The 26480-nt window shown below is 52.0% G+C and overlaps 3 protein-coding genes across 11 annotated transcripts; 2 read left to right on the forward strand and 1 right to left on the reverse strand.

Annotated features, from left to right (window-relative positions):
• The first annotated feature begins 119 nt into the window (after positions 1-119).
• Positions 120-7547, forward strand: MEAF6 (MYST/Esa1 associated factor 6). Of its 5 annotated transcripts, none has more exons than XM_071767529.1 (8): positions 120-322; positions 447-562; positions 733-820; positions 1496-1541; positions 2153-2345; positions 5376-5405; positions 6201-6234; positions 6718-7547. In XM_071767529.1, exons 1-8 carry the CDS (start codon positions 227-229, stop codon positions 6724-6726), a joined length of 612 nt encoding a protein of 203 aa, XP_071623630.1. In that variant the 5' UTR covers positions 120-226; the 3' UTR covers positions 6727-7547. The 5 variants fall into 5 exon arrangements, 3 of the variants coding, with proteins under 3 accessions (XP_071623630.1, XP_071623628.1, XP_071623629.1); XR_011730451.1 differs by lacking the exon at positions 5376-5405 and adding an exon at positions 5509-5566 and having other exon boundaries at positions 134-322; XR_011730452.1 differs by lacking the exons at positions 5376-5405; positions 6718-7547 and adding exons at positions 3812-3941; positions 5509-5566 and having other exon boundaries at positions 134-322; positions 6201-6240.
• A 1798-nt stretch (positions 7548-9345) lies between these two features.
• Positions 9346-12646, forward strand: LOC139807100 (uncharacterized). Of its 5 annotated transcripts, none has more exons than XR_011730467.1 (5): positions 9346-9718; positions 9926-10058; positions 10367-10423; positions 10631-10983; positions 11090-12193. XR_011730467.1 is itself a non-coding variant. In XM_071767630.1 (5 exons), exons 2-5 carry the CDS (start codon positions 9933-9935, stop codon positions 12512-12514), a joined length of 990 nt encoding a protein of 329 aa, XP_071623731.1. In that variant the 5' UTR covers positions 9346-9718; positions 9926-9932; the 3' UTR covers positions 12515-12646. The 5 variants fall into 5 exon arrangements, 3 of the variants coding, with proteins under 3 accessions (XP_071623731.1, XP_071623730.1, XP_071623729.1); XM_071767630.1 differs by adding an exon at positions 12362-12646 and having other exon boundaries at positions 10367-10983; positions 11090-11183; XM_071767629.1 differs by lacking the exon at positions 9346-9718 and adding an exon at positions 12362-12646 and having other exon boundaries at positions 9760-10058; positions 10367-10742; positions 10832-10983; positions 11090-11183.
• Positions 12647-15752: 3106 nt separating this feature from the next.
• Positions 15753-24315, reverse strand: ZC3H12A (zinc finger CCCH-type containing 12A). The gene is made up of 6 exons (XM_071767655.1): positions 24175-24315; positions 23469-23993; positions 20403-20542; positions 19409-19643; positions 18775-18881; positions 15753-18658 (listed from the first exon to the last, which is right to left on the reverse strand). Exons 2-6 carry the CDS (start codon positions 23948-23950, stop codon positions 17655-17657), a joined length of 1968 nt encoding a protein of 655 aa, XP_071623756.1. The 5' UTR covers positions 23951-23993; positions 24175-24315; the 3' UTR covers positions 15753-17654.
• Between the last annotated feature and the right edge of the window lie 2165 nt (positions 24316-26480).

Genomic DNA, 26480 nt, shown 5'->3' on the forward strand with positions numbered 1-26480 from the left:
GACCGCGGGGTCTGGTGCCGTTTCAGCTGGAGGGGGAGCGGGCAGGGCGGGTAGTTCTGGGATGGGCGGTTCATGGGATGGGCGGTTCCGGTATAGGCGGTTCCGGGATGGGCGGTTCCGGGATGGGCGGTCCCGGTCCCGGCGCTGCCCCCTCCGGCACCTCCCGGCAGCGCAGCCGCGGTCCCGGCTCCGCCCGCCGCGCAGGCCCCGCGCAGGCCCCGGCGCTATGGCCGCGCTGCACGCCAAGGCGGGGGGTCCCCCGCAGATCCCCGACACCCGCCGGGAGCTCGCCGAGCTGGTGAAACGCAAGCAGGAACTGGCGGTGAGCGACGGGACCGGGACCGGGACCGGGACTGCGGTTGGGTCCGGGCGGGCGGAGGGGCCGGGGCCTTGGGGAGGGCGCGGGGCCGGGCCGGGCCGCTCCGCTCCATGCGCTGTGCCCGCAGGAGACTTTGGCCAACCTGGAGCGGCAGATCTACGCCTTCGAGGGCAGCTACCTGGAGGACACCCAGATGTACGGGAACATCATCCGCGGCTGGGACCGCTACCTCACCAACCAGAAGTGAGTCCCGCCCACCCCTGCCCCAATCCCTGCCCCGGTCCCTGCCCCAGTCCCTGCCCCAATCCCTGCCCCAGTCCCTTCCCCATCCCCTTCCCCATCCCTTATCCCGTCCCCTTCCCTTATCCTGTCCCCTGCCCCGTCCCCTACAATCTTCTTTCTCTCTGTTTCAGGAACTCCAACAGCAAGAACGATCGGAGGAACCGCAAGTTCAAGGAGGCTGAGAGACTCTTCAGCAAGTCCTCGGTCACCTCGGCAGCGGTGAGTGCTGTGACAGGTCCTGGGGGCTTGGTGGACATCCCTGTCCCTGCGCCTCTCCCCATCCCTGTCCCTGCGCCTTTCCCCATCCCTGTCCCTAACCCTCTCCCCGTCCCTGAGCCTCTCCCCATCCCTTTCCCTGAGCTTCTCCCCATCTTTGTCCCTGACCCTCTCCCCATCCCTCTCCCTGAGCCTCTCCCTGTCCCTGACCCTCTCCCCATCCCTGTTCCTGACCCTCTCCCTGTCCCTGACCCTCTCCCCATCCCTGTCCCTGACCCTCTCCCCATCCCTGTCCCTCAGCCTCTCCCCATCCCTGTCCCCTGACCCTCTCGGTGCAGCAGGTCCCATGATGGTTGCCCAGGCTGCTGCAGGACCAGTTTTCTGTTTAGGTTCCTATACCTGCCCTACCTCCCCTTCATCCCACATCATGGCATCTGTTCCCAGTGCCCAGAGAGGTGCCAAGGAGTCACAGCCACTCATGTCATGCTTGTCACTGCCCTCCTTGTCTGTATCATTTTGCTCCTACCTCCCATCTGCTGCACCAGCCTGCTCCTAGGTCACAAGCTCTTTCAGGCAGAGGCCGGATGTGTCTCTCTGAGGTGATGTTTTAGGATTTTGACCCCTTGAATGGTGGGAAGTGAATTCCTGCCTTCATTAACGTTCCCTTTGGTTTTCCAGGCGGTCAGTGCATTAGCTGGAGTTCAGGACCAGCTCATTGAGAAGCGTAAGTCACTTCTTCATTTCTCTCAGAATTTAAGGAGAGAGCTGCACTGCTCCCCACGATCCAGCTTTGTCTGTGTTGTCTGGATCCCTGCTCTGCTCTCTCCTCCTCAGCAGTGCTCCCAGTCCAGGGACCTGGGGCTGCCTTTGGGCTGGGTCCTGAGCACTCCAGCACAGCCTCAAGCTGAAGAGTGGCATTGTGAGAATCAAGGAAAGTTGGGCTTCCTTTCTTAAGTCAACTTCTAGGGTCAGCAAGGGCTTTTTGTGCTTAAAAGCTATTTAACTTGATTTGGTGCTCTTTGGAGGAAGAGTCTAGAAGAGCTGAAGTTTGTGTTTGTGTCTGCCAGTCAGCTGCAAGTGACATGGGAAGGACCCACATCTATTCAGGATTTTAAAAAATGTTTTTGTGACCAGTTACCAAATCAGATGTGGTTCACTCACTGAGGAGGTAGCTTGTCATTCTTATTTCTCAGGTTCTCTTGTTTACTTCCTGGTGCCCCAAGGCTCAACGTGTCCCTGCTGCCCCCTGTGCTGCTGCTGGGGGTTGTGTCTTCCACACAGGGACAGCCTGGGGACTGAGGTGACCTCTGTGCTTGTCTCCTTGTCGTGCTGTAGGGGAGCCAGGCAGTGGCACAGAAAGTGACACTTCTCCAGACTTCCACAATCAGGAGAATGAGCCCAACCAGGAGGATGCTGAGGAGCTGGATGGGTCTGTGCAGGGGGTGAAACCCCAGAAAGCTGCTTCCTCTACTTCTTCTGGGAGCCACCACAGCAGCCACAAAAAAAGAAAGAACAAAAATCGACACAGGTTAGTGGTGCCTGCAGCCTCCTGTCCTGCCTGCTGGATGGTGAAGTGCTTGTTTGATTTCCTTTATGATGTGCAAGTGACTTGTTTGAATAATGAGCAGCTCAGGTCATTTGTTTTGGTAATTTCTCTGTTTTTTAGCTGCACACATCCTATAGTGTTCCCTGGGACCCCATTGACCCTGTACACAGTGAAACAGGGGCTGGCTCTGCTGGGGTACAGCTGTACTTTTCACCTGGCCTTTAGCCTCCCCTGTCTGCCCCAGAGGATGAAGCTCTCTTCCTTCCCAGATTTCAGTCCTGGCCTCCTGTGCCTGCTTCTTGGTTTCTGCAGAACCAATGAAGATAGGAGTGTCAGTGCTTTCTTTAGAGGAGGAGGGTGAAAAATCAAACTGGAATGTTTTGGGGGTTGTGGACACTCTTCACTAAGATTTCCACTCTGAGTCCTTTCAGCAGTTATGTCCCAAACTGACTCTGTTGTTTGTGGCATTGAAGAGTTGCTTTGTCAGGTTCATCTCCAAGGGTTTGCTATGAAATTGATGCAAATCAATGTGAAAACTCTCCTGAGCTCTTCATGGCTGAGTAGAGGTGACCAGTTCTCCCACTCAGGTGTGATGCTGCATGGTAGGCTGGTGGCTCTGAGATCTGAAATAACCCCCTGCCTTGCAGCTCCTGTGTCCCTCAGCACAATCCCAGGGGTCTTGGAGGAGTGGAACAGTGTGTTGGGAAGTTGGACCCTTGGGGGCAAAAAATACTTGGAAATCCAAGTGCTCAGAAAGAGGAGACACTGCAGAGCTGCTCTGCTCTGGAAGTGGTTGCTGGAACTGGTGCCTAAAGATTACTGGGAGTAAAGGAGCTGTTGGAAAGGAAGCCCTTGTGCTGTCTCTGAATGTGCTGGCCTTGTATGGATGGGTGTTCCTCTTGAAGGCACCTGGCCATACAATTGCAAGAGAAACATTTTAAAGAAAACCAGTAAATATTTGCAAAGGTTGCTGGGGGAAGGTTGGTTTGGGAGAGATGGAGGCAGGTAGTGCTTGAGAAATGTTTCATTGCTTTTTCTCCTTCGTTAGGCTTCGAGTCACTAGGGTGTCTTTAATTCTGAGATCAGACTTTTCTTCCTGCAGCAGTCTTAATGGGGCAAACGTCCTGACAGACTGGTGTCACTTTAGTTCCTCCTGAGCTGGGAATCCAAAGCAGTTCCAGCCTCCTTTTGCCTGTAGATACAATTGGGAAGAGGTGCAGGAATAACACAGGAAACGACGACTGTGAACGACAAGTTCAGAGAAGCAATCTGTAAAACTGAAGTGCACCTTCAGAAAATTGCTGTTTTGTACAAACTATAAAATATTTTGCTAAGCACTTCCAGGGGCAGCAAAGCAGGGCCCTGCAGCTGCTGGGGGGTGCAATACAAATGCTGTAAATAATGTAAAATTCTTTTGCTCCGTTGCCTAACCCGCACTTGAGTGACAGGAGTTAGGAGGAAACTGCCCCACCACGGGCTGGGTGCTTGGGGGTTTCTGCTGCATTCCCTCCACTGATCAGCTGGTGCTGGCTACTGCTGGGACAGAGTGTTGGACATGAGGAGCCCTGGTCTCACCTGGTATGGCAATTCTTATCATCCTTAGAGATACCTCAGACACCTCTACAGAAAGGCTTTTGCAGCTAGGAGCTGACATTTTTTTTTTTTTTGTGATGCTTAGCATGGTCAGATAGATAATCAAAATAAGAAGAGTTTGTTTGGAATAAAAATACTGTTTCAATGCAAATGTCATTACTGACTATCCCCTGAATTTTGGCAGAAAGTAGCAAACCATTTTCAAGTATATTTAAGTTAAAAGAAGCCAGCAGCAAACCAGCCCCAGTCTACCTGAAAGCACAGCCTGATACAGGCTCTGCAGCCCAGAGCTTTTGGAGGAGCCCTGTGTGTCTGTTTCTTGAGTCTCATGGAATGAAAAAGAGAAAAATAAACCCCAACACTGGTGTTTTCTCTGAAGCTCTTCCGTTTGCCAGAATATGTTTGAGTTCTGCTTACCTGTTCCTTACCTAACAACTGGGAGGTGTTGGGAACAAGGACCCTGAGGGCTCAGGGATTCCAATGGATTTTCTGCTTCACGTGCCACTGGGAGCAGTGGGGAAGGATGGATCCAGACTGAGCAGAACTGGGGTGGGCAGGGAGCTAGATTTCCAACAGTTAAAACCAGGGAAACGTGGAGAGTCTGTACCAAGCTCATCTGCTGTTCTCTCTGAGACCACAGGAAGGCCAAGAGAGAATTTTTCTGTGCCCAGCAATTTCAGGAGAAAACAATACTGTTTCCTTATAGAAATCCAGTGCTGAAAAGCTGCTGGGTTAGAGCTGATTTGGTGCTCAGGGGGTTGCTTTGGGGCAGAGCTGTTTCTCCAGACAGTCTGCACTGTGTGAGTGCTGAGGCCACGGGTGGGATGTCCCCAACCTGTCCTTAGCTGTGCCCACTGATCGTGTTCTCTTTTTAGCTGACTGAAGGGAGTGAGTGTGAGAGGCTGTGTGTCTGTGTCTGCCCTGTCAGAATATTCAGTTGCCACGTTGGCCACTTAGTTCTGTGTCATCTTCACCCCTGCCTGAATGAGTTTTGCTTTGCTGTGCCCATCTAGAGAAAGCTGCTGCTCTCTGACCACTCCTGACCACCCCTTTGGTTTTGCAAGCCAGTCAGTTTTCCTCTCTGCCTGTGAGTGTGCATCTCACCTGTCTGATGCTTCCTTCTCCAGCACCTGAAATTCCTTCTGTAAAACCACTCTGCCTCTGTTCTAACACCTCTCTTTTTTCCCAGAAATCCAATTGGGGAGGGGGACTCTGGATTGTCCAATCTGGAGTGCTTTTTGTGCCCAGTTCTCTTTAAGATACTTTAAGAACTTGATGACATTTGACCACTGGCTTTATTATTTTTTTACTTTATTTTATTTTATAGTAATCTCGCTAGGGTGGCTAATCAACTAATTGATTTAATTCATTAGTATATTAATTTCTATTGCTTTCTTCCTTTCAAATGCTGCCCCTCAGCCCGTCTGGCATGTTTGATTATGACTTTGAGTAAGTTTGACTTGAATTAGTACTTGTGCTGTGTTGTTAGTGTGTAGACACCAATGTGCCTTTTGAGACCTTTCTAACCCATAGTTTATCTGTTTAATTGTAGGTATGTATATTAGGTTAGGCTGGGAAGTTTTTTTTAAAAACAGAAAAGCGTGATGGAGGTAACATTTTATTTAATAACTTCAGCAAAATTAAATTAACTTCACTCTTCTTTACCTTTCTATTTCGTTTTTAAATAGATAAACTTTTTAACTTAAAAAACCATAGTTTAAAAACTGATTCTTCTGGCTTTGCTTCTTAAGGAGATTAGCACAGACTTGGATATTTCCTTTTGGAAAATGTAATGAACTCAGTACCTTTGACTCATATAATCCCTGTCACCTTAAACTCCTATCTCTATTCCAAGTGAATAACCAGTACCACTATGTCTGAGTAATTACCTGTGCCATAGTTACACAGCTAACAAATTAACATAGAGCATGCTTATTTAACCTTATTTCTTTATGCTGCATAACTTCCCTATGATTTTAATTATGAACCTTTATTAACTCTTTTTTTGAGTGGACAGAATATGCATTTTGTCAAATAATAAAGAGTCCACTCTCCCATCTCCTTGCTGCTCTCTTGCCCAGTAATATTGGGACAGTGATTTGGCTCAGCCGAATTGAGAATGTGGATTGAATTAACCAAATAGTCTTTGTTGTAGCCTGTGCCATATGCAGTAGCTGGTTCTTTGGACTGGAGTCTTGGTTTAATGTATTGAAATAGACATTTCTCTTATCTTTCCAACCACAGGATTGATCTCAAGTTAAACAAAAAGCCAAGAGCCGTAAGTATCAGTGCTCTGTCCTTGTTTTCATTGCTCATCAGTAGACTTGAGTGGCTGACTAACCTCAGAAAGCCTCCCTCTGCTGTAATTTAAGATCATATTTTCATGGTTTAGGAATATCGTGGCATAAAATAAGCATTGTCTTGTGGATTTAACAGTAAATAAGCCCAGGTAGGGTTGTTACGAAGCGAGGTCACAGTTAAGTCCTGTGCATTTCTTCTGGAAAAAGCTGTTTGGTGTCCTATTATCTTGTCATGATCCGGAACATTAAAAGCATCTGGTTGATTTTATGCATTCTTGAACTAAAGTTCTGAAGGGTCCTTTCTTTTGAGTGTTCAGGTACGAGAGAAAAAAAAAAAAAAATCTCTTTTCTGTTTTGCCTGCAACTCAGGGTATGTAGAAATGGGAGAAGACTGAGAATCCCAGCTCTGCAAATGGAACTGGATGCAGAAGGGTCTTAATGTGCCTTTCCTTTCTCTGCAGGACTACTAGACTCATCAGTGCTGATGCTTCTGGGATTTAGGTCTACAAGAATCCCCACTGGGACAAATGGGAGTCGACTGAGTGAGCAGGAGAGCAGCTCTCTGCCCAAGAGACTGCAGATGGGAGTAGCTCACTCTAAAGAACTTAGATGGGGGGACAACATCTTGGACCATGTACTTTGCAACGTTTTGAAATCACCTGAGTTGCAGGAAGACTAAGGTGGTGTAGTAGTAGTAGTAGTAGTCTTGAATTCCTGACTCTTCTGTGCTTCCACCTCAGTCAGGAACTTCCTAAAATTGGCTGATTTTGCTGCTGCCACCCCTGTCACCTGCAAACTCATGGGGAGGTCTTTCTTTTTGCCACTGGACCTGGGCTATGATTCAGTCTGTCCCATCCATGTTGTAAGACTTCAATTACTTTTGTTGCTGATGCCTAGCTTTGTAGTTTCACTTTTGTTTTGTTTGGGTTTTTTGGTTTCGTTGTTTGGTTTGTTTTTTTTTTTTAAACCAAAGTGTATAGTTAACAAAATGACTTTTTGGTTTCTCCGTTTCAATCCATGTAGAGTGGCAGGTTCTTTGGTTTGTGGAACAGCTCATTTTGCTTTTGCTCAAGTGGAGAAGGAGGTGGTTAACCCTTTCATTTTGAACACCATCCCCTAAAATGTAGGCAGTGCTTTTAGGTGCAGGGAAGGCTGGAGCTCAAAGCAATCTTGTTCTTTGCTGTCTTTGAGGTTGGGTGGATTATCTTTTTAATACAAACTTCTGTCATTTGTACATAAACAATAAAAGTTCCATGTTTGTCCCTCTTCTCATGTTTTGTTGAGTTCAAAATTTGGCTCGTAGTCCTTTTTATTCTCCACCTGCTTTGTGAGGACTTGGCTAGAATTCCTCCACCAGTGCTCAGGAGCTGTTTTTTTGTCTCATGACCCTCTGGAGGTTTCCTTTGTGCCTGCTTTCCTTGGGAAGGCATCGTGGGGAGTGCTTGAAAGGATTGCCAGGCACTAATCTCCAGCTGTGTTCAAGTAATCCTGCTTCAAGGTAGGACTTGGATGATGGGCAGTTCCTGCTGACACTGGCAGGGTGCCCACAGATAAGGGATGAGCAGGCAGGATTGCCACTGGGAGAGTACACAGAGAGACAAGTGCTGGGTGCTTTTCACAGTAGCCAGGTCAAGATATCAGTGGTGGTGTTGAAATAGGCTTTGATTTTCTTAAGGCTGCAAATTGCCTTCATTTCCAGGGCTCTGCTGCACTCCTCTCTGCTCCTGCACTGCTGGGGGGGAGATGCCAGCAGCTTGCAGCACCTTGGTACAGCCAGGTCTTCCTTGCCATCTGTTCTGCCTCTGCTCTCTGGGTGTTTTGGCCCTTGTTCAGCTCCCTCCAGCAGCCCTGGTTCTCCCTGGTTCTGCTGCCTGGGTCAGGAACTGAGCCCCAGTGGTTGGGATGTCCCAGCTCAGTGGCAGAGCTGCAGGTAATACTTTGTGTCTGACAGTAAGTGCTGTAAAAACCTGCAGACACTGGGTTAGGATCCAGACTCTGTAATTTGGCAACAGTTTTTGCACAATCAGATGACAACTTTTAAGCCAGTTTTCAACAAATTGGGACCATACAACTCCACAGCCATTGCAAGCATTTCCAAAATCACAAGAAAGAAGAGATTTCACTAGGTTCCAGGCAATACTGGAAAATGGATGTGGGCAGACTTCATAGACACATGAAATATCCTTAATGGTAATTATCAAGTACATGGAGATACAGAATTCACTGAAAATGAAAATGCCCTGGTTTTTTTTATAAGTTAAAGAGGTTAAATGCAGGGGGTGGGGGGTGGAAATCTAGGAAGCAGTGCAAGCTCCTAACAGCCTTGCTTTCCTATAGTTCTGGGAAAAGAAAAAAAAAAGTTAGCTGATGGGTTTTGATTACTTGGTACAGAAGCAGCTTTTCTTCCACTACAGCTGCTGCTCCAAAGCAAGGTGCCTGAATTCAGAGGGCAGAAATCACCTTTTTGACCTCAAGGAAAGCTCATGTACCTTTTTGGCAGGAACATTACCTGCAGAGGAGCAGCAAAGGGCTCGTGTAGCTTGGAGTCCTGTGTGTACAGCCATTTTTTTTTTTTTTTTTTTTTTTTTTTTTTTTTTTTTTTTTTTTTTTTTTTTTTTTTTTTTGTGGCAAAGTGTCAATCAGCTCCATGTTCTGTGTCATACACATTAGGGGTGCTGTGGGGACAAGGGGACCAGGCAACCTTTCCAGCCTCCAGCAGGGTTTGTCACTAAGGGAAGGGGACAGCCTGTTCTCAGAGCAGTGTCTGATGCCAGCAGCCCTGGGGCAGCAGCACATTGATCAGGGCAGAAAGTGAAATGGCAAATGCTCTGTTCACAGGAACAGGAACCTGGTGCTGCTCATCTGCAGCTTTTTCCTCCCAGGTCTGGCTGTGACCCATGGAGAGGGTTGGGATGTGGAGGCAGCCACAGTGTCCCTGGGGGGTTCAGCCACTGAGGGCTCTCCCATCACTTTGGGACCATAAGCACTGTCACCTACCTAGGAGAGTGTCATAAAGTTACAGCTGGAGCCTGACTCTGGCAGTTTTGCATAAAAATGTCTATTTTTTTTTTTTTTCTTTCCAAAGACTTCTATTTTTCTTTCTGAAGAGCCTGAGTGACTGAAGATCCCCAGGAAGGCCAGTGCCTGGGAGGCAGAGCGTGCTGCACAGGTTGTTAACTGAATGACAGTAAGAGCTAAAATTAGTAGCTAAAAAATAATTACCAAGTCCTTTGCTTGCAGCAGATGAAGCCCAAGCAGAACAAGTGTGTGGCAGAGCAGCAGCCCTCCTCCTGGCCACCCAAGGTAGAGCAGGACAGGCACTAATCCCCCCCAGTCTGTCACCAAGAGGATTAGGCAGGAATTTATCCAGCCCAAACAAGCAGCAGCCAGGAGCTGGAACCAGGCAGAGGGGGCAGCAACTGCCCCAGCCCCTTCGGGAGGGTCCCTGTGGGGCATCACCGGGTAAGGGGACAGCCTGGGGTAGGGGGGAGCACTGGGGAGGGGGTCGTGGGGACCCCCAGTTCCTGCAGGCAGGGGTCTGGCCCAGAACGTGCTCCCCCTCCCCTTCTCTGGCCTGGGGGGGGGTGGGCTGGACACGATGGTGTCCCCGAAGTCCCTCTGGTGCTCCCGGGGCTGGGGGTGCACCCTGTCCCCATCTCCTGTCTGCAGGGTCCCCATGGGACAGCAGCGTGGGCAGAGGGTGTCCCTCTGGAGGCAAGTCCTGCATGCTGGGTGCTGGTGGCTCCTGTCCCTCTCCAGGATGGTGCTCAGGGGGCTGTGGTGGCTCTGGAGGCTGGCGTGGGTGGGTACCCTTCCCCACGGACCATCACACGTGGGTTGGTGTCAAAGGGAGCACGTGGGGTGAGGGTGGTGCTGGGGCTCAGTGCTGGTGGGGCTGGGGGCTGTGGTTTGGTGTTTGGGGGGGGGGAAGGGGGCATTGGGGAGCACGTCTGAGGGATCAGGACCCTCAGCTTTGGGGGGGTTGCTCAAGGCACTCAATAGTTGGTGCCCATCAAGAGCCCTGAGGATGTGGGGACTTGGGGACCCCCTCCCTGGGGTGGGTTCAGGGCCACAGCTCTCACAGTGTGGCTGCATCCCCCCCCCCCCCAGTGCCTCCTGATCTGCTACAAGAGCTGCTGGGACCACATCTTCCAGGCCACCGAGGAGGTAATGGCCCCACTGTGTCCCCCCCACCCCCTGGGGGCTCTGGAGAGCTCTGAGCCCAGGGAGGGGGTCTTGGTGGGTGGCCCTGCAGTGCCAAAGGGGCTGTGGGTCCCCAGCGCATGGCACAGCCCAGGGACACCATTGCCAGGGACTCCCCAGGCTGGGGCAGCCGTGGCTGTGTCAGTCCTGGGTGTCAGTGGTGGCTTTCAGCTCAGCACAGACCTGGGGGTGAGGCTGGAAAGGGGCAGAGAGGGGAGTGAAGAGGAGGAGGAGGAGGAGGAGGACGGGGACTCCATGAATGCTCTGGATGCGGGGCAGGCAGGTGGGTCCCTGGCACGGGGAAACGGGGTGTCCCTGTGTCCCCGTGTCCCTGTGCTGGGGACACTGGTGGGAGCAGAGCCGTGGTGGCAGGGCAGAGGAGCTGTGGGGAGGCTGTACTGGGGAGACTGGAGGCACTGGAAGCCGATGTACGATACCTCTGCACCGAGCTGGGAGCTGAGAAACTGCTGTGGAGCAGCCGCTTCCTGGAGCTCCTGCAGGAGCAGCAGAGCCTGCGCCAGAGGGTGAGTCCCCCCCAAAGCCACCTTGGTCCCCTCCGAGGCCACCTTGGTCCCCTCTGGGGCCACCTGGGTCCCCTCTGGAACCCCAGACCCTGGTGCTCCATCCCAGCTGCAGGAACGCCCGTGGCGATGGGACAGAGGGAACAGCCCCGAGCTGCTGGGGGACACAGAGGAGCAAAGTGGGAGCGAGGGAGAGAGCCCAGGTAGCAGCTGGGCACTGGGGGACACAGGGAGACAATGGGCAGGGTGGGGGGACCCACCCCCTGCAACCAAAGCTGGGATGAAGCACGGTGCTGAGCAATGCCAGTGAGCACCACGGGTCTCCCACCGGCTCCCCCCATGCACTGGGTGGCACTGGTGGGCACTGGGCTGCCCTGGGAGGAAGGGTTGGGGTCCTTAACCCAGCTGGGACCAACAGAAAAAAAGCAACAACAGTACAAGGGCAGCTGTCAAGAGCAGGGGCTGCTGCTGCCACTGAGCCCTCCCCGTGCTTGTGACAGCCCCTGTGTGGCTCCTGTCCCCTGCACCAGTCCCCAGGGGCCTGGCTGGGTGCCCCTGCACTGGCAGAGCTCCAGCCATCCCTTCTCCTCTAGCTCTATTCTTTTAAAGGACAACAGTGGACAGATCCACCTTGGCAACCAGCCCTGTGCCCAGGGAGTCTTTTAGGGCCACCAGCTCCGTAAGGGCTGGAAAAATGTAAGTGAAGGTGTAAGCAGGGTGTTAGCAAGAGGGGAAGGACCCACATGCTCCTCCTTGCACAAGCACCCACCCAGGCCAGGCCAGCACAGTCCCAGTTGGGCTCTCGTGTCCCTGTATGTGCCAGCCGGGCCCTGTCCCATCCTGCCCAGCCCTGCCCCTGCAGCACAGCCTCAGCCCTTTCCCTGAAGGAAGCAGTCAGGAGGCAGCTCCGGGAAAACCTCAGCCCAGGGCAGGTCACAGCCCTCCCATGCCTGGGGCCACCCCTGGGGCTGAGAGTGTCCTGGGTGGGTTGTGTCTGGTTGCAGCCCAGCAAACTTCACCTTCCTGATCCATTGCGACTTGTTGGGAGCTTCCAGGAGTGAGGGGTAAGGACACTGCCACCCCCTGCTCCCCTTGCACAAAGCCACGGCTGGATTGCAAAACCCAAGTGCCACCCCTTGGCACTTCCTCCTTGGCTGGAGAAGTCCCCTCCATCAGCTGCCACACACACACACACACACACACACACACACACACACACACACACACACACGCGTGTCGCAACCCTCATCCGGCGCCTTGCGACAGCCCTCGGGGGATCTGCCTGTCCCGGGATGCCTGAGAGCCCTGGATCCCACAGAACAGCTCGCCCAGGGGTGCCGTGGCAGAGCAGACACGGAGCCAAACCTTCTGCCATCCCCAGGGATGCCCACGGACACTGTCCCCGCAGCCTCCGTGCCACCCGGGGGAGGTGGCAGGGCGCAGGGGCTGGGGACAGGCTCCTACAGCCAGCAGGGATCCGTCCTCTCAGGCTCCCGACGTGCCCATACAGCATCCCCCAGCGCCAGGGAACTGATGCAAGGGGAATAACATCACCCTGACTCATCCTGCACCGACCTGGCTCCTGCTCCCCGCGGGAAGGAGGGGGGGGGAGCAGCCCCACTCTGCTGCGAAATAGCCAAATAAATTCATTCACCTGTCCTGGGAATGAGCCAGTCCTGCTGCAGCAAAACCCCTGCCCCGAACAGACCCTCCCTTATCCCGCAGCATCCCCCTCCTCCCACCCCCCAGACATCCCAGCAGTGGTGCCACAAGGTCCTGGAGCTGCTGCAGCCCCAGGGCAGCTCTGGGCAGGCAACACCCCCCCTGTCCAGCTCCCTCCATGCTGCCAGGGGCACGGGGGGAGATGGAGCAGCCCCTGCCCCAGATTTCACCACTGCTGCCAAACCCACCCACCCCCTCCAGCCCAACACACCAGGCAAATCCTCCTGACCTGTTGCTCAACCTGGCTCTGCATTCAATCCAGAACATTTTGTGCAACACAGTCTTTGGGAGGTGGGGGGGGGAGATGTGGGGAGGCTCAGGGCTGCTCCTTGCTCTTGGTTGGTGGCTTTGCCTCCGGGGCTGAGCTGGCCACTGTCACCCCCGACCACAGCAAGGGGCTCAGCTCTGCTCAGGGAAGTTTGAAACTCTGGCAGCAAGAAAGCACTTCTGCTGCCCTTATGCCAAGTCCTTGTGGGAAAGCTTTCCAGGGGCAAACCCTGGCCCTCGGGAACACAGAGATGGCAACAGAGCTGAAAAATGCATGGCTGGAGGTGGAGCACTGGAGGGTACCCAAGTCTGGCAGGACCAGAGCCTCTCAGGCTCTTGCACCTTCCTGTTCACTTTGGTTCAGCACTTACTCTGCTCAAACCCAAACTCCAGTTCTGTCTTGGGGCAGGGCTGTACCCAAAGTGCCTCTGAACAGCACAGAGCTGCTGCTGTGCTCAGGACACCTCTTCCTGTCTGCAGGGAGAGCAGCAGCAGCCTGGGGGTTGGGTGCACACAGGAGTTTGATGCTGACCCTGCTTCCATGCCCAGTGCCACGGCCACAGCCCCACTCCACACACACATCTCTGCCTCCATCTCAGAGCAGCTCCTTTCCCACGGCCCCGTGAGAGCCTTGGGTCAGATTCCTCTTTCTGGAAATGCCTTAAAATGTTAGAGTTGATCTAGTCACATCCTGGAAATCCCCCAACAGGAGGAAGCCAGATGGGCTCAAAAGAAAGTCCAGTGAGCAAAAAGAACCAAAGGTATCTGGGGCAGGGGAGAGGGGAGCAAAACCCAGAGAGCAGCATCAGGTGCCTGAGCCCATCTGGAGAGGAGCAGCAGCTGCACCCACCACCCAGGACAAGGGGAAGGAGAGGCCAGAACCCAGCAGTCTCTACCCTGACCTCTGCCACAGCACAGCTTCCCTTTTTTCCTTTCTCTCTTCTGAGTATTGACTTCAAAACCCAAGAAATTCAATCCCGCAGCCCTGACTTCTGGAGGAGGGCTCTTGCCCTGCTCACCCCTTTTGTTGTGCTGTAGATGAGCTCTCTTACCTCATCCATCTATTTCTAGCACAACTGGGAAGGCAAAGCAGAGCCTGTTCTCCTCTGCCCCCAAAACACACTGGGGGGACCCCTGAACCCTCCTTAGTTTCACATCAAAAAGTTTTTCTTGGCCCCCTCTCCCCCCTCCTCGGCTTGCTTGCTCTGTGGAGAGGGATGCAGCCACACACCCGTGGTTGTGCCCTGAGACTTTTCCAGCATCCCCTTCACCAGCTCAGCCTGGGAGCTGCCACAACTCCTCACCCTGCCAGTGAGGTGCTGAGAGAGCAGCCAGGATGCTGCAGGGCTCAGCACCAGGGTGCAGCCCCTGCTCAGGCTGGCAGGATGCGGGCAGGGACACCTGAGTGTGACCTCCTTAACCCAGCGAGCTGACAAGAGCATCTCACCTATTTTAGAAGGGCAAGAAGCACAACACAAACACAGAGCCATCATGAGAGGTCCTCCCCCTCTGAAGCACCCAGGGAAGTGGTAAGCCACAGGATGTGGCTTGAAAATTCCACAATAACAGGGGCAGCGAGAGCCTGTGCAGGTGGGGGGGGAAAAAAAAAAAAGTATGCAGCAGTGATAGTTCTGATCAGCATTCCCTACACTTCCCAAGCAGGGCAGGGGGCTTGGGAAGCTGTGCTTACCTCGGGACACTGGCTGCTCCAGGCTCATCCCCACAGGAATTCAGAGGCAGAGGGGCTGGATTCCCAGCAGGTGTTATGGGGAGCATGGCAGCCCCCCCAGCAGTAGTTTGCAGGAATCCTTTTTGTCCAGAGTTGTGTTAGGTTCTGACCCTCCCCCAAACTGCTCTCTGTACCACCAGGACTGTCACTGCAAAACGAAAGTTGACATTATAATCAAACCAGGTCACCACCAGCTCCTTCCTGCCTGGATGTGGTAATAAACATCTGTGCTGCTGTGCCCAAACTTGTCTCAGTCCAACTTTGAAAGAAATAAAGAGCCCCCCCTACATCTACATGTCCTGCAAAACTAAAATTGAAGTATTTTACTGGAAGACCACCCTTAGGATCCTGCAGCACTTTTCAACTACAGACCCCACTACAAAGAGCAGAACAGTCTTCACCTGGTTAAAAGGTCTGATCCAATCAGTGACACACACTTAATCCCTTCCCCATCCAGACCCTAAAAGCCAAGATGCATTTACAGAGCTTCAGAGGTTTATTGTCACTTGGGGTGACATCTCCCATAGGGCTCCTCTCTCACAGCCAAGAAGTGACCTTTCAGACCCTGAGGTTCAGATTTCAGATCTGTTTTTTTTTGAAGCAAGTGGTATCTCCAGGAGCACCTGCTCTCCTTGGTTTTGATTACCTGGCAATAGCCCTCACTATGCATTAAATTCAGAACACAAATTTGAGTCAAGACCATAAAGTTATTTAACAAGCCAGATAAGAATATGCTGAACTGCAGTATAGCAGGTGGGAGACTCTCATCCAGAGAGCATTGATATTCCTACTGCATTTCCTCCCCAGATCATAACAAAGCTTTCCAGCAAAGTCTTGCCAAATGCCCAGTGAGCATGGGACATGGGATTATCTGCTACAGCAATGGGATTTGTCTGGGCATTGATAACAAACCTGTCAGTACTCAGCCACCAGCCACGTGTGGAGATGAAAGGGTGTCAGAGGAACCTGAGATGAAAGATCATGGCTCCGACTTCCCTGGAAGGCCAGCAAAAACGTTGAATGGTTTTCCAAAAAACCACCAGACACCAAATGATTCAACTCAGCAGTTTTTATTTGGATAACTCGAGTTCTTACGTCGCCACGGCTTTCACCCGGCTGCCTCCTTTCAGCACATCAACTATACACTGCATAATGATACAGGGAGTTCAGCAAAATATCAGCTTGTGAGTACAACATCTTCATCTTCTGATTGCAAGAGAAGCAGCACAGATCAGCATTCCACCAGAAGGACAAAACACACCACGCCAAGTAGCCCGAATGGCTGAGTTGAGAATAGGACTAATGGAAAACAGCAGCAAGCAGCAAGTTGCTGGACAATAACATTAAAAACCATTTTTCCTGTCATTTACAAATATGCAAAGTATCAGGTTACTTAAAATTAAGAAGCATTTTGCTTACTAACATGAAACATTACTGACTTGTAATGTATCATCATTAAACAGGTATACAGGTCTCTGTGTCCCTGTGGTTTTATGGCACATGGTGCCAGGCAGGTTGGTCATGTTTGGGCAGTCAGAGGGAAGAGAAGCAGTGGACACAGCTGCTCCTGAAGAGGGTTCTCAGGAACAGCTCCATCCCACTCTTCCCTCCATAATTTGCCACTCAATGACCTTGGTCTAACCACAAGATGGACATATTTAACAAACATAACAAAAGGCACAGATACAATGTGTATCAACAAATCAACTGCTTCTGGCCTGCAAGTGCAAGAAATATCTTTGCATTCTCAGCACAGTGAAATTCCAGGACCAGAACCAATTTCTACAGCAAATGGTTTTGCATATTTAAAATCTGTTATAGTATCTACAGTAAAAAACCATCTTAGTAAGAGGGAATGAGAGGGGAACAGTCTCGCCAAGGTTTTGCCTACATTTTTGGATGCTGCTACAGTTGGAAAAAGCTGAAGGGGACAGGAAAATATTAGTAAGGAAGATGAAGCAACAGCTTTACAGAGAATATTAAGGAATCCTCAGGAACAGCCCTGGCAGAAGGCCATGCATGACTACAGCTGTTTTACTGAATGCTCAGAACTATTGCTGTCTGCAGATAAAAGGCACAAGATCCCAAATCCTCCTGGTCAGAGGTACAGGTTACCAGCCAAGCTCCAATGTTTTTGAGCAGCATCAAGTGTGGCCACCCACGTGTTCTGACAACAGCATTTTTCAACAAATGCCAATCACACAGCTCATGTGGAGCTTTGGAACAGGGTCATGCCTCTCATCCTGAGAAAAAAAAAACTGCACTCTGAGCTCCTCATGGACAGGAGCTGAGCAGCTTGCTAAGCACTTGTGGGACTTGTTCCAGAACTGCCTTGTCTCAGGAAGGTGGGAAGGGTATGGAAAGCATCATTAAAGAAGTGCACCAAATGAACTAAATTAAAGTCAGCTGAACCTAGCTTCATACCAGATTTATAATCCAACACTTTCCATGTGTCTGTAGGGCAGGATTTAGCCTAGAGGCTTAGTTAAGAGCCAGCAGCATTGACAATGCATTTCCATCTTCACAAAGACGCCTCATGCCACTCTAATGCTGGGATCCCCTTCTTTTTCCCGAGCCCCCCCAAGTCCACAGCTGATAATTCACTAAGCCATCCCACAACTGAAGCTGAGGGGAGGAGTAAGGTCACATTCAGTTCCAAACAACTGTAGGAATTCAGGGACTCAACCAACTCCAAAGGAAAAATCCTGCTCTGAAGCTGCAGCCTCTCCTGCTCAGCACCCAGAGCCTCTGGGCAGGCAGGACCCTGCAGCTGCCTCTGCAAGAGAGGCAGAGGCATTTCTAGGCCAGAATTTGCTGCAAACACACCACATCTGGTACCCAGCCTCCAGCTGGAGCCTGGGACTTCCAAGGAATAAGGAGGAGCCCTCAGAAGGCATCTATGGCAGCTGTAGAGTGCAAATGCTGCCCGAGGACTTCTCAGATGCCCAGCCCTGTCTCACACCCCTGGATTCTGGGACTTGTAGGTCAGGATCTCTGCTGCAAGCCTCTGGGGATCCAGGAGCTGTGGGAAACGGCTCATCACAGCATCAACCAAATGGGGATGGAATATCCCACACAGCTTGACATGCACACTGGCCCTCTCCTCTGCAAACTGCTCAGACACAGCCCACGGGGAGGAGTCCCCAAACACTGGGGGCCTCTGCACACTGCTGGGGGGTCTGACCTGAGGAGGGGGCATGGGGTAGGGCTCAGACCAGAACTCAGGAGAAGGGTGTGGAGGGGTGTTGTACTCACTGGGCAGGCTGTACTGCCCAGCACTGCCTGGGTGTACAGGTACCCCATAGCCTGAGAAAGAGGGAGGTGGTCCTGAGTGGGACATCTCAGGGCTATACTGCAAGAAGCTAGCACCAGAGGAAGAAGATTTATGGGACCCATGCTTGTAGGAGACCAGCCCATTTTGGTCTAAGCTGGGAGAATGTGGGTAGAGAGGTCTCTGCCTGCCACAGGTGCAGACTGCCACTGGGTCAGCATGGGAATGGTCACAGTGACTGGGGGATCTGTAAGGCCACATGTCAGACAGCTGGTTCTCCAGAGACCCAATGCCTGAGTCAAGATGCTCCTGAGAGAGATACGACAGAGAGTCCATGTGAGGCTGTTGGTATCTGTCAGAGGACCTGTGGCTCCCACTGCTAGGAGGAACACTGCCTGGCACACAGCCTTTGGCCTGCAGTGGGGCATCGCTGGGCTTTGCTTTGTGGGGCAAGTTTTTCCTCTCTGCAGAGACCTTCTGCAAAGAGCTTTTATCACTCTCTGTGGGCACAGAGCACAAGAGCTCTGCCTGGGAACCTCTTTTGCTCTTTTTCTCCTCCATAGCACTGGTACTCCTGGTGGGAGACAACCTTGCATTGGCTCGGAGTTCATCCGCCAGTGAGCGCTGGGGCTGGTTGATCCTTTCAGGGTGGTAGAATTTACACTTAATTCCATAAGTGCATTTCTTCCCTGCAAGGAAAGGCAGAGCATGGAATGAGCATGGAATGACCAGCTGAACTTTCCCAGGTGCATGAACAACACTTGCACAGACACCTCAGTCTTTATGTTTGGAAGGCAGGTCTTACCATAAGGGCACTGTTGCTTCTTGTGTTCTGGCACCACAGGTTTCTTTCTGAGAAAGTTATCCAGGCTGGGACCATGTCGTCCTAAGGGATCATCTGGAGGCATAAACCTAAAGAAAAATAGGTCTTGAGGAGAAGCAATTTGCCTTCTTGGCTCAGGGTTTAATTTCTTCTTTCTAGAAGAATATCTTCCATTTCAAAAGTTAAAAGCTACCTGAGCCCTAAAAAACTTTCCCATTTCACTCCAGTGACAACTTTCCTGTCACCTAGTACAGACTGGCAGCAAGTGCTTCACCTCAGGCACAGGAGAGCTTTTGTGCTCTGTTGTTGAACAGAATTACTACTTGCTAATGATTGTCCTAGGAAGAAATCAAGCCCTGGAGCTCTGCTAGGAACTCCACCACAGCAGAATCCTTAGCTCCAAACCACAAACATCTATTAAGACGCTTCCAATTCCTTTCACCTTTGTACCTCATCACAGCTGGGCAGTTCTTCCCACCACACTTCCCTCTACAGGACCTTTTTTTCCCCAATCTTTACCAACATTTTGCTCTTTCCACACACACCTTGCCACTGCTTCACCAGAACACCACATCACCCTCACGCAGATCTTTTTTTAAAGCAAATGGGAACATACTTGTCATTAACAAAGGAATACATCAGCAGCCTCTCCTCTATGAACTTCTTCCACTCAGGACGTTCACTCTGCAGGTCCCTGTAGGTATCATTGGAAACCACGATGCCATCAGACTCGTGTGCCAGCTTCACGATGAAGCGATCGTCGTAACAGACAACACGCTTGCCTCCAACCCTCCTGGAAGGGGTGAAGACCAGAATTTTCTTCTTTTCAAGGTCACGAAGAATGTACTGGTCTAGAAAAAAAAAAAACAAAAAAAACCCAACAAAACTCACAACTGTGAACACACATCTTCACACAGATAAAGTAACATCATAAGTCAATGACAAAATTAAAGCCGTTTCCGCTCTCATCTCTTTTCCTACCCCAGCCTGTCAGAGGTGGATTCCTGCTGTGGTGCCTGCAAGGCAGCCCAGGACCCCTGGAGCACACCAGAGTGGCTGCTGTAGTACAGCAAGTCCCATCCACAGCCCTTTTGCAAAGTGCAATTTGCATTTAAGAACAGAAAACCCTGGTCTTAAATCTTCGGTAGTGCCCTATGACACGCAGGGGTTTCTGTGCAGAATTACTTAGAAATCTCAGCTGTTTACAAGTTCAGAGCAAATTCCCCTCAGTTTGAGTAATTCTGACTAAACTCCCAGGGAGCTTCAGCTTTTAGCATGTAGAAATTCTGTACAGTCTACAGTGTCATGTACATACCATGATGTGTCCCCAAAGGAGGAAAAAAAATGCAAGTGATGAAAGCCAAGTAGCCAGGAAGCAGCTCAGTATTACATTCTTTGTTCTCTGAATTATTCCAACTGATCCAGACAAGAACTTGCTTAGGGAAAAAGTTAATGACTAATTCTCACTAGTCAGCCCAGCTTACTGGGTCTCCTGCTAACTCAGATCTTCCAATGGGAAGTTAATTACTAACCAGCCAGAACTTTGCAAGCTCATTAAGTGACAAAGCAGCAAGCCTGAAAGGTTACTTTTGGTTTCCATATTTCCCCACCTGTTATAAGCACATCTGGCCGGGGCTGCTCCTTTCTCCAAGATGGCACAAAGACTGTAATATCCTTGTGTCCCCTGTCCCAGAACCACTGGACAGCCAGAAGGATGCCTCGACAGGAGAACACTTCTTTATTCCCATGGCTACAACAAAAGAGAAAATGGAGAATGTCAATATTCAGGCTGTGTACAGACCAGTCAGGCAATGACCAACTCAGCCTTTAGTGAGGAAGCAATAGAATAGAAAAATCAGTATTTGCTCATGTAAATAGCAGCACTCAGATCTTCAGTTATCACTTTTAGCACCTCAGAATGCCAATAAATACCCAAAATCCCCAGTGGGAAGGAGAAAACAGCTGTAACTGTTGCAGCTGCTCTGAAACAGAGCCTTTGCTTCAACTCTGGACTCTAGATCTTTATTTTTAGCCTCAAGCACAACGTGATCTTGAATACCCTTTGTCCTGTTCTGCCAGCTAATGCCCTGGCCAACCTCTGCCACCACAAACTGCACCCTCAGTAAGTGTTTTTTTGCTTGTAAAGTTAAGGGAAACGAGACAGATTGTCTTGTTTGTCAGTTAAATACACACTATTTGCACAAAACAGCAACACCTCCTGTTCAAGGATCAGCACTGAATGTCTAAACAGCACTTGGCAGGATGAGAAAGGTTTGACAGCAGTGTCAGAAGCTATGTGCCCCTGCAAAAAGCTGCTTCTTAATCATTCATTAGCTCCTATCAATAAGATTCCAGAAGTTCCAAGAGAAAACTACCACTCCTGCTTTACAATCCCCAGTATTTACAGTGTAATCAGTGATCTGTTGACACTGGTCCTGGCATGTTGTCAGCATTTGTGTATTACAGCCCAGCTTGTCATTCTGGGAATCTGATAGCCTGCACTCCAGGCTGACACTGGGCTGGGATGTGCAGACAAACTGGTCTCACACTTCAGCAAGATTTTCCCCACCTGGGCACCCACCACCCCTACCCCAAGTCTTACTCTTCCCACTTACATCTGAGTGACACTTCAACTCCCACCATCACTCCATATGCTAAAGAACTCCTCATTAACTAATTACTGAGAAGCTGACACCCCAGAGGCACTGCTAAGAAATTCTATCACTTCAGTACAGCACCAGAAAGAAACTCCTCCTGTCATTACCCTTGTTTGAAACCATTGAGACAATTTAAGAGGGGGACCAAAATAATTATTTTATAAGAACTATACACTTAACACCAAAAGTAACACTTAAGGAGACACGTAACACCTCTTCATCAAGAATCCCAAATCACTGAAAGGCTGACATCAACAATCAGAAGATGGTCTGAAAGTTTCCCCCAGTCTCAGACTGGTTTTGCTATAGAGAGCCAGGCTCAGGTTGCTGGAGTCTTTTAAAGACAAAGAAGAAAAGCAGAGAATTTTTTTGTTTTGTTTTGTCTTTTTGAGTCCCTGCTACCAACCTCAAATCTACAGAAGGCAGCTAATTGGGCTGATCTGATCTGGCAGCAGCCAAGAAAAAATTCCCTTAGAAGGAAGTAAAAGCTAATTTCCACTACGATTTGCATACGTTTGTCAAGAGCTGCTCAGGGAGGCTGCTGTACACACTGCAAATGAATCAGCAGGGAACATCACACCATCAATACAGGAAGTTTCAGAATGGAATTCCCCTTCTAACAAACTGCTTCAAAAAGCCAGACTGCTTTCCTCATGTCAAACTCTATCCTATGGCAGCCTCATTACTGCACGGCCTGAGTCACGTTTGCTGTGATCTCTCCTCTGCTTTTGGGATAACCTTCACGGGCAAGAGGCTCCTCATTGAAAACCTAAACCCTGCTTAAGCCTGAGCACTTATCTAAGGTAAACTTCTCTGCAAGAGTCACACTTATCAGCCCAGGGCTCACAATGGGCCATTTTCCTCACAGCTCTCCTGCAGACACCCAGCTTTGCTCTGTTCCCCTCCAGCCTGGCTCCCCTGTGCCCTGGCCGTGCAGCAGACTGCACCCCATCTTTTCTCAATCCTCTTCTCAGAGCTGTCACCCAGGGCTTAGAGATAAACCACACCTGCCAACACATCTCTGCTCAGCACTTTCTCCCCAGACAAAGCCCTAGAGCCACGCAGGCAGCAGCTCTGCCTGCACCCTGCTGGCTCTTGGGTTGGTTGTTTCAGTGAAAAGTCTGTGTCTGCAAACACACAGGGCAAGATCCATGAAGCTACAAGACAGTGAAGGAGGCTTGCTTTGGAATTGCAATGACAAAGCCCAATGAGGAATCCCGGTGCATTAAATTCACGGATCCCAGACCTGTGGGGTGGAGGTGAGGGTGCAGCAGGAGCTGGGGTGGGTGCAGACAGTGCTCACCACCCCAGGGAACAAAACCCAAGGTGGAAATAGGGACACCAGGCCAATAGCACCCATCCCAGAGACTCTGGGTGCTCCGTGGCTCCTGCACTCCCCAGTTACTGTTCCAACAGGATGACAGGACCTGTACCAGAGAAACACCCGAGATGCAGGGGGTGACTTGCAGCCCTGCCCTGGTGACACCACACACAGAGTGCCCAGGTGCCATCCCCCCTGTTCTCTGCACCCTGAAGAAATTCAAACATGCAGGAGTCACAATGCAGAGACTGATCTCCAGTGCAGGAGAGAGCTCCCTAGTACAAAGCCTTCTCTAATTAAACCTGTAATTACTTATTGAGCAACTTCCTGCTACAGAAACTTACATAAAGCCATTAGGTAAGAGGACAATGTATCTTCAGTTATCCTCCTCGCAATCTAGAAAACGAGAAGGAAATGTCCCTGTTTCCCAGGGAGTAGCCCCACTGCTGTCACAGCCTTGTGACCAGGGGCAGGAGCAGCCACCAAGGGTGACCCGGTCTGCAGATGCCACACTCATCCTCAGCAGAGTCTCCTGTCCTGCTTGGGTACCTTAGAAAATTCTGCCAGCACCCAGGGGTGCTGTTGGCAGCAAGGAACCCCCAGACCCTGCACCCCCCAGGCAGCCACAGGTGCCACAAAGCCACCACCTCCCGGGTGTCCCGGGGAGACCCTCCCGTGCCCCGAACCCCCCGACATACCTCATGGCCACGTTGCTGCCATCGATAACGATGGGCTTCAGGTTCTCGCTCTCCGTCTCCTCCGGGGCCGGTGAGGATGCGGGGGTTTTGTTGGCCGCCCCGCCCCGGGGGACCAGCGGGGCCTCCTTGGCCTCGGGGGGGGTCTCGGTGCTCTCCCGCTCGGCCGGGCCGTGCTTCACCAGTTCCCCCAGCACCGTGTTGGTGTCGGCGTTCAGGCCCAGCTTCTGCAGCACGACGTGGATCTCCTCGGAGGAGTAGCCCAGCTTGCGGAAGAAATCCACCTTCAGCTGCATCTCGGCGCTATCGCAGGGATCCTGCCCGGGACTCCCCGATACCACGGGCGGGTCCGGACCGGAGGGGCCGCCGGGACAGCGGCTCTCAGACGGGGCTCTGCCGCTCATCCTCCCTCCGAGCCGGGACGGCCTGGTGGCCGGGAACACCTCAGGCCAACCCGGCACGGAGAAAACGCTGCCCGCACTCATGGCTCCCCGCGGGGGACTCCCGGCCTCGGCTCACGCCCCGGAGCTGCGGGACAAGACGGGCGTTAGCGGCGGGCCCCGGCACGCCTCCGCCAGGCCCCGGTTCCCCCCGCCCCGCACCCGGCGCGGCTTCCGCGGGGCCGCACCAGGGCCAGGCCGGGCCCCGGAGAATCGGGTCGGGTCGGACCGGACCCCCCGCCCCACAGCCGCCCACCCCCCGCTCTTACCGGGCTGCCACCGACGGACCCCCGCTGCGTCTCCATGGGGCCGGAACGGGGCGGGCGGCGGCTGCCGCTTTATACCGGGGCCCGGGCAGCGCCAACGCGGAAGGACGGAGCGGGAGGAGGCGGAGCGGCCGCTGCTTCCCGGACCGCCCCCCCCCACCCCCCCGGCACCGCCTGGCCCCGGCCCCGGGGCGGGGAGTGGGTCCGGTCCGGCCCTTGGTGTTCGGTCCCGGTGCGCGGGGCGGGTCTGTCCCGCCGGGCCAGCGGAGCGGACTGGGACTGGCACTCGGCCGCCCCCCGTGGTTCCCTCTGCTCCCCCGCCCAGCCCCGGTGCCTCCCTGCACGGGAACCCCTGCAGATGCAGACAGGTCCCTGCTGCACACACCTGGGCTTTGTGCAAATCGTGTTGCAACGCGGGCAGATTTGCCCCGACAAGTGTGAGCCTTAGGTAAACGCTCCCCGCTTCTTCCCGGTCTCCTCCCGGGCCAGCCCGGGCTCCCCGCCGGGCCCGCAGCCGGTGCGGAGCAGTCCCGGCACCAAGAAATGATGCGGTTCCTCAGAGGGTCTCCCAGCTTGTCCTTGGTTGCTGTTACTCTGAGGTTAAAAGCTCGATCCCCGGTCCTTACTTTCCCCCCACATCGGGGGTGGACGTCACATACGGTAAATGAGTCCCAAAGCTCCCAACCCCACCCTCGGTGTTTCCTAAGACCCAACGTGTCCCCTGTGTGGGGTGTGAGGTGGCACCAGCCTGCTGCCCCTCGCCATGGTAATGACCAGACTTGGGCCAAAGAGCTGACAGGAGGCATCAGCCCCAAACATCAGCCTCAGGGGAAGCAGAGGAGACCCCCGACAGCTGGAAAGGGAAAGGAAGGGAACCAGGACAACCCTGTAGTCACCGGGAATGCCCCACAGCCTGAGCTGCGGGCAGCTTCAGGCAGAAGGAAGGTGTGAAACCACAGTCTTTGGGGACACCGGCAAAGGTGCTCGGTGTAATTTTATGTTCTGTGTGAGCTCGATGACACTGAAGTCCCCCGATGGATGGATGGATGGATGGATGGATGGATGGATGGATGGATGGATGTGGAGGGGTGCTGGCAGCCTCTCCTGCTGTGGTTGAGCAGCCCCGAGGGTGCCCACAGGGCTGAGTGCCCGCCGGGCACCACACGGGAGGATGAGGATGGAGCCTCTGACACACAGCTGGCACCAATTTGATCCCAATATGATGTGGATGGCTGGGATTCAGCCAGGGCCGGCTTATCAGCCCGGGCTTTCAGAGGAGATAAGACCTGAGAGGAAGCATCTATCAGCCACCAGTACCTGCCCCTTGACTCTTCACTAAAGCCACTCTTACAGACTGGAGGTAACCGCAGGAACTGAATTAACATTTCATGATGTGCAAAGATTTTATGTCTCTGACTTCTGATTAATCATTCCTAAACAATTTGATGAAGGTAGCTGCAAATTTGCTTCCCTGAGGCCATGTACCAGAGCCCAACTTAAGAGCAAGGGAACTCTCCCAGTTACAGGAATACATTTGCATTCATCTTCCTTGTGGTTACCCTGAAACAATCATTTTTTCTTGTCCTTGGCCATGTCTGAAACCGCACTGTGTACTCAACAGTAACACACACACAGAGGCCAGATTCAGATCAGAGATAATATCCTTACTCAGTACTTAAGTAGGTGCTTTCCCAACTCTTCTTTCCCTTGGAATCTACTCCAGTCAGCATGAATTTAGCATTGTTTGCGAGCTTTTGCTTCCAGGCTAAAGCATATTGCACCAAAAAGTATGGGCACAGATGTGCTTTTTATAGGAAATACCCTAAGTAAAAGTTACAAAACTGGATCTTCTAATTTATGCAAAGCAGTGACAGCAACTGTATCCTGCATGTTTCAAGCTGGTAAAAGGAAAAGCCAGGATAGAGACAGGGTCTGTTGGCTTCTTTGCCCCAGAAGTCAAAAGGGGTCATTGCTGGCCACACCCCAAAACTCCCAGGGGTTACATTTTATTTATTTTAATTTTTTTTCCATTTGCATTTGCAAACTGCTTTGAAGAGAAAGTTTGCTTCAGTTGCTTGGCATTTCAAGGCCTGCTGTGGAAGCTGCAGCTTCTGAGGCTATGGAGATTTCCAGAACAAAGCTCCTGCCAGGATCATGAGTGCTCATGAGGGAAGGAGGCTCAGTTTCCTCCACATGAAGTGTCCCCTGCAAAGGGAGAAGGGCTGGAGGAGCAGAGCTGTCCCACTGCCACCAGCTCTGCCTCCTGGTGAAAGAGGCTCCCACAGCTCATTGAAGGAAAGGAGAAATAT

Source organism: Heliangelus exortis, chromosome 24, assembly GCF_036169615.1.
Source record: "Heliangelus exortis chromosome 24, bHelExo1.hap1, whole genome shotgun sequence".
Lineage (NCBI taxonomy): Eukaryota > Metazoa > Chordata > Aves > Apodiformes > Trochilidae > Heliangelus > Heliangelus exortis.

Excerpts from the sequence above, each read along its gene's own strand:
- MEAF6 (XM_071767529.1), top strand. The coding sequence starts at position 227 with ATGGCCGCGCTGCACGCCAAGGCGGGGGGTCCCCCGCAGATCCCCGAC. Across the intron at positions 2,346-5,375 it reads AAGAACAAAAATCGACACAG|CCCGTCTGGCATGTTTGATT; the intron begins GTTAGTGGTGCC and ends GCTGCCCCTCAG. Across the intron at positions 5,406-6,200 it reads ATGTTTGATTATGACTTTGA|GATTGATCTCAAGTTAAACA; the intron begins GTAAGTTTGACT and ends TTCCAACCACAG.
- LOC139807100 (XM_071767628.1), top strand. The coding sequence starts at position 9,855 with ATGGTGTCCCCGAAGTCCCTCTGGTGCTCCCGGGGCTGGGGGTGCACC. Across the intron at positions 10,059-10,366 it reads GGCTCTGGAGGCTGGCGTGG|TGCCTCCTGATCTGCTACAA; the intron begins GTGGGTACCCTT and ends CCCCCCCCCCAG. Across the intron at positions 11,184-12,361 it reads GAGCGAGGGAGAGAGCCCAG|GGATGCCCACGGACACTGTC; the intron begins GTAGCAGCTGGG and ends TGCCATCCCCAG.
- ZC3H12A (XM_071767655.1), bottom strand. The coding sequence starts at position 23,950 with ATGAGTGCGGGCAGCGTTTTCTCCGTGCCGGGTTGGCCTGAGGTGTTC. Across the intron at positions 19,644-20,402 it reads GCCAGATGTGCTTATAACAG|ACCAGTACATTCTTCGTGAC; the intron begins GTGGGGAAATAT and ends TTTTTTTTCTAG. Across the intron at positions 18,882-19,408 it reads TATTCCTTTGTTAATGACAA|GTTTATGCCTCCAGATGATC; the intron begins GTATGTTCCCAT and ends ATTTTTCTTTAG.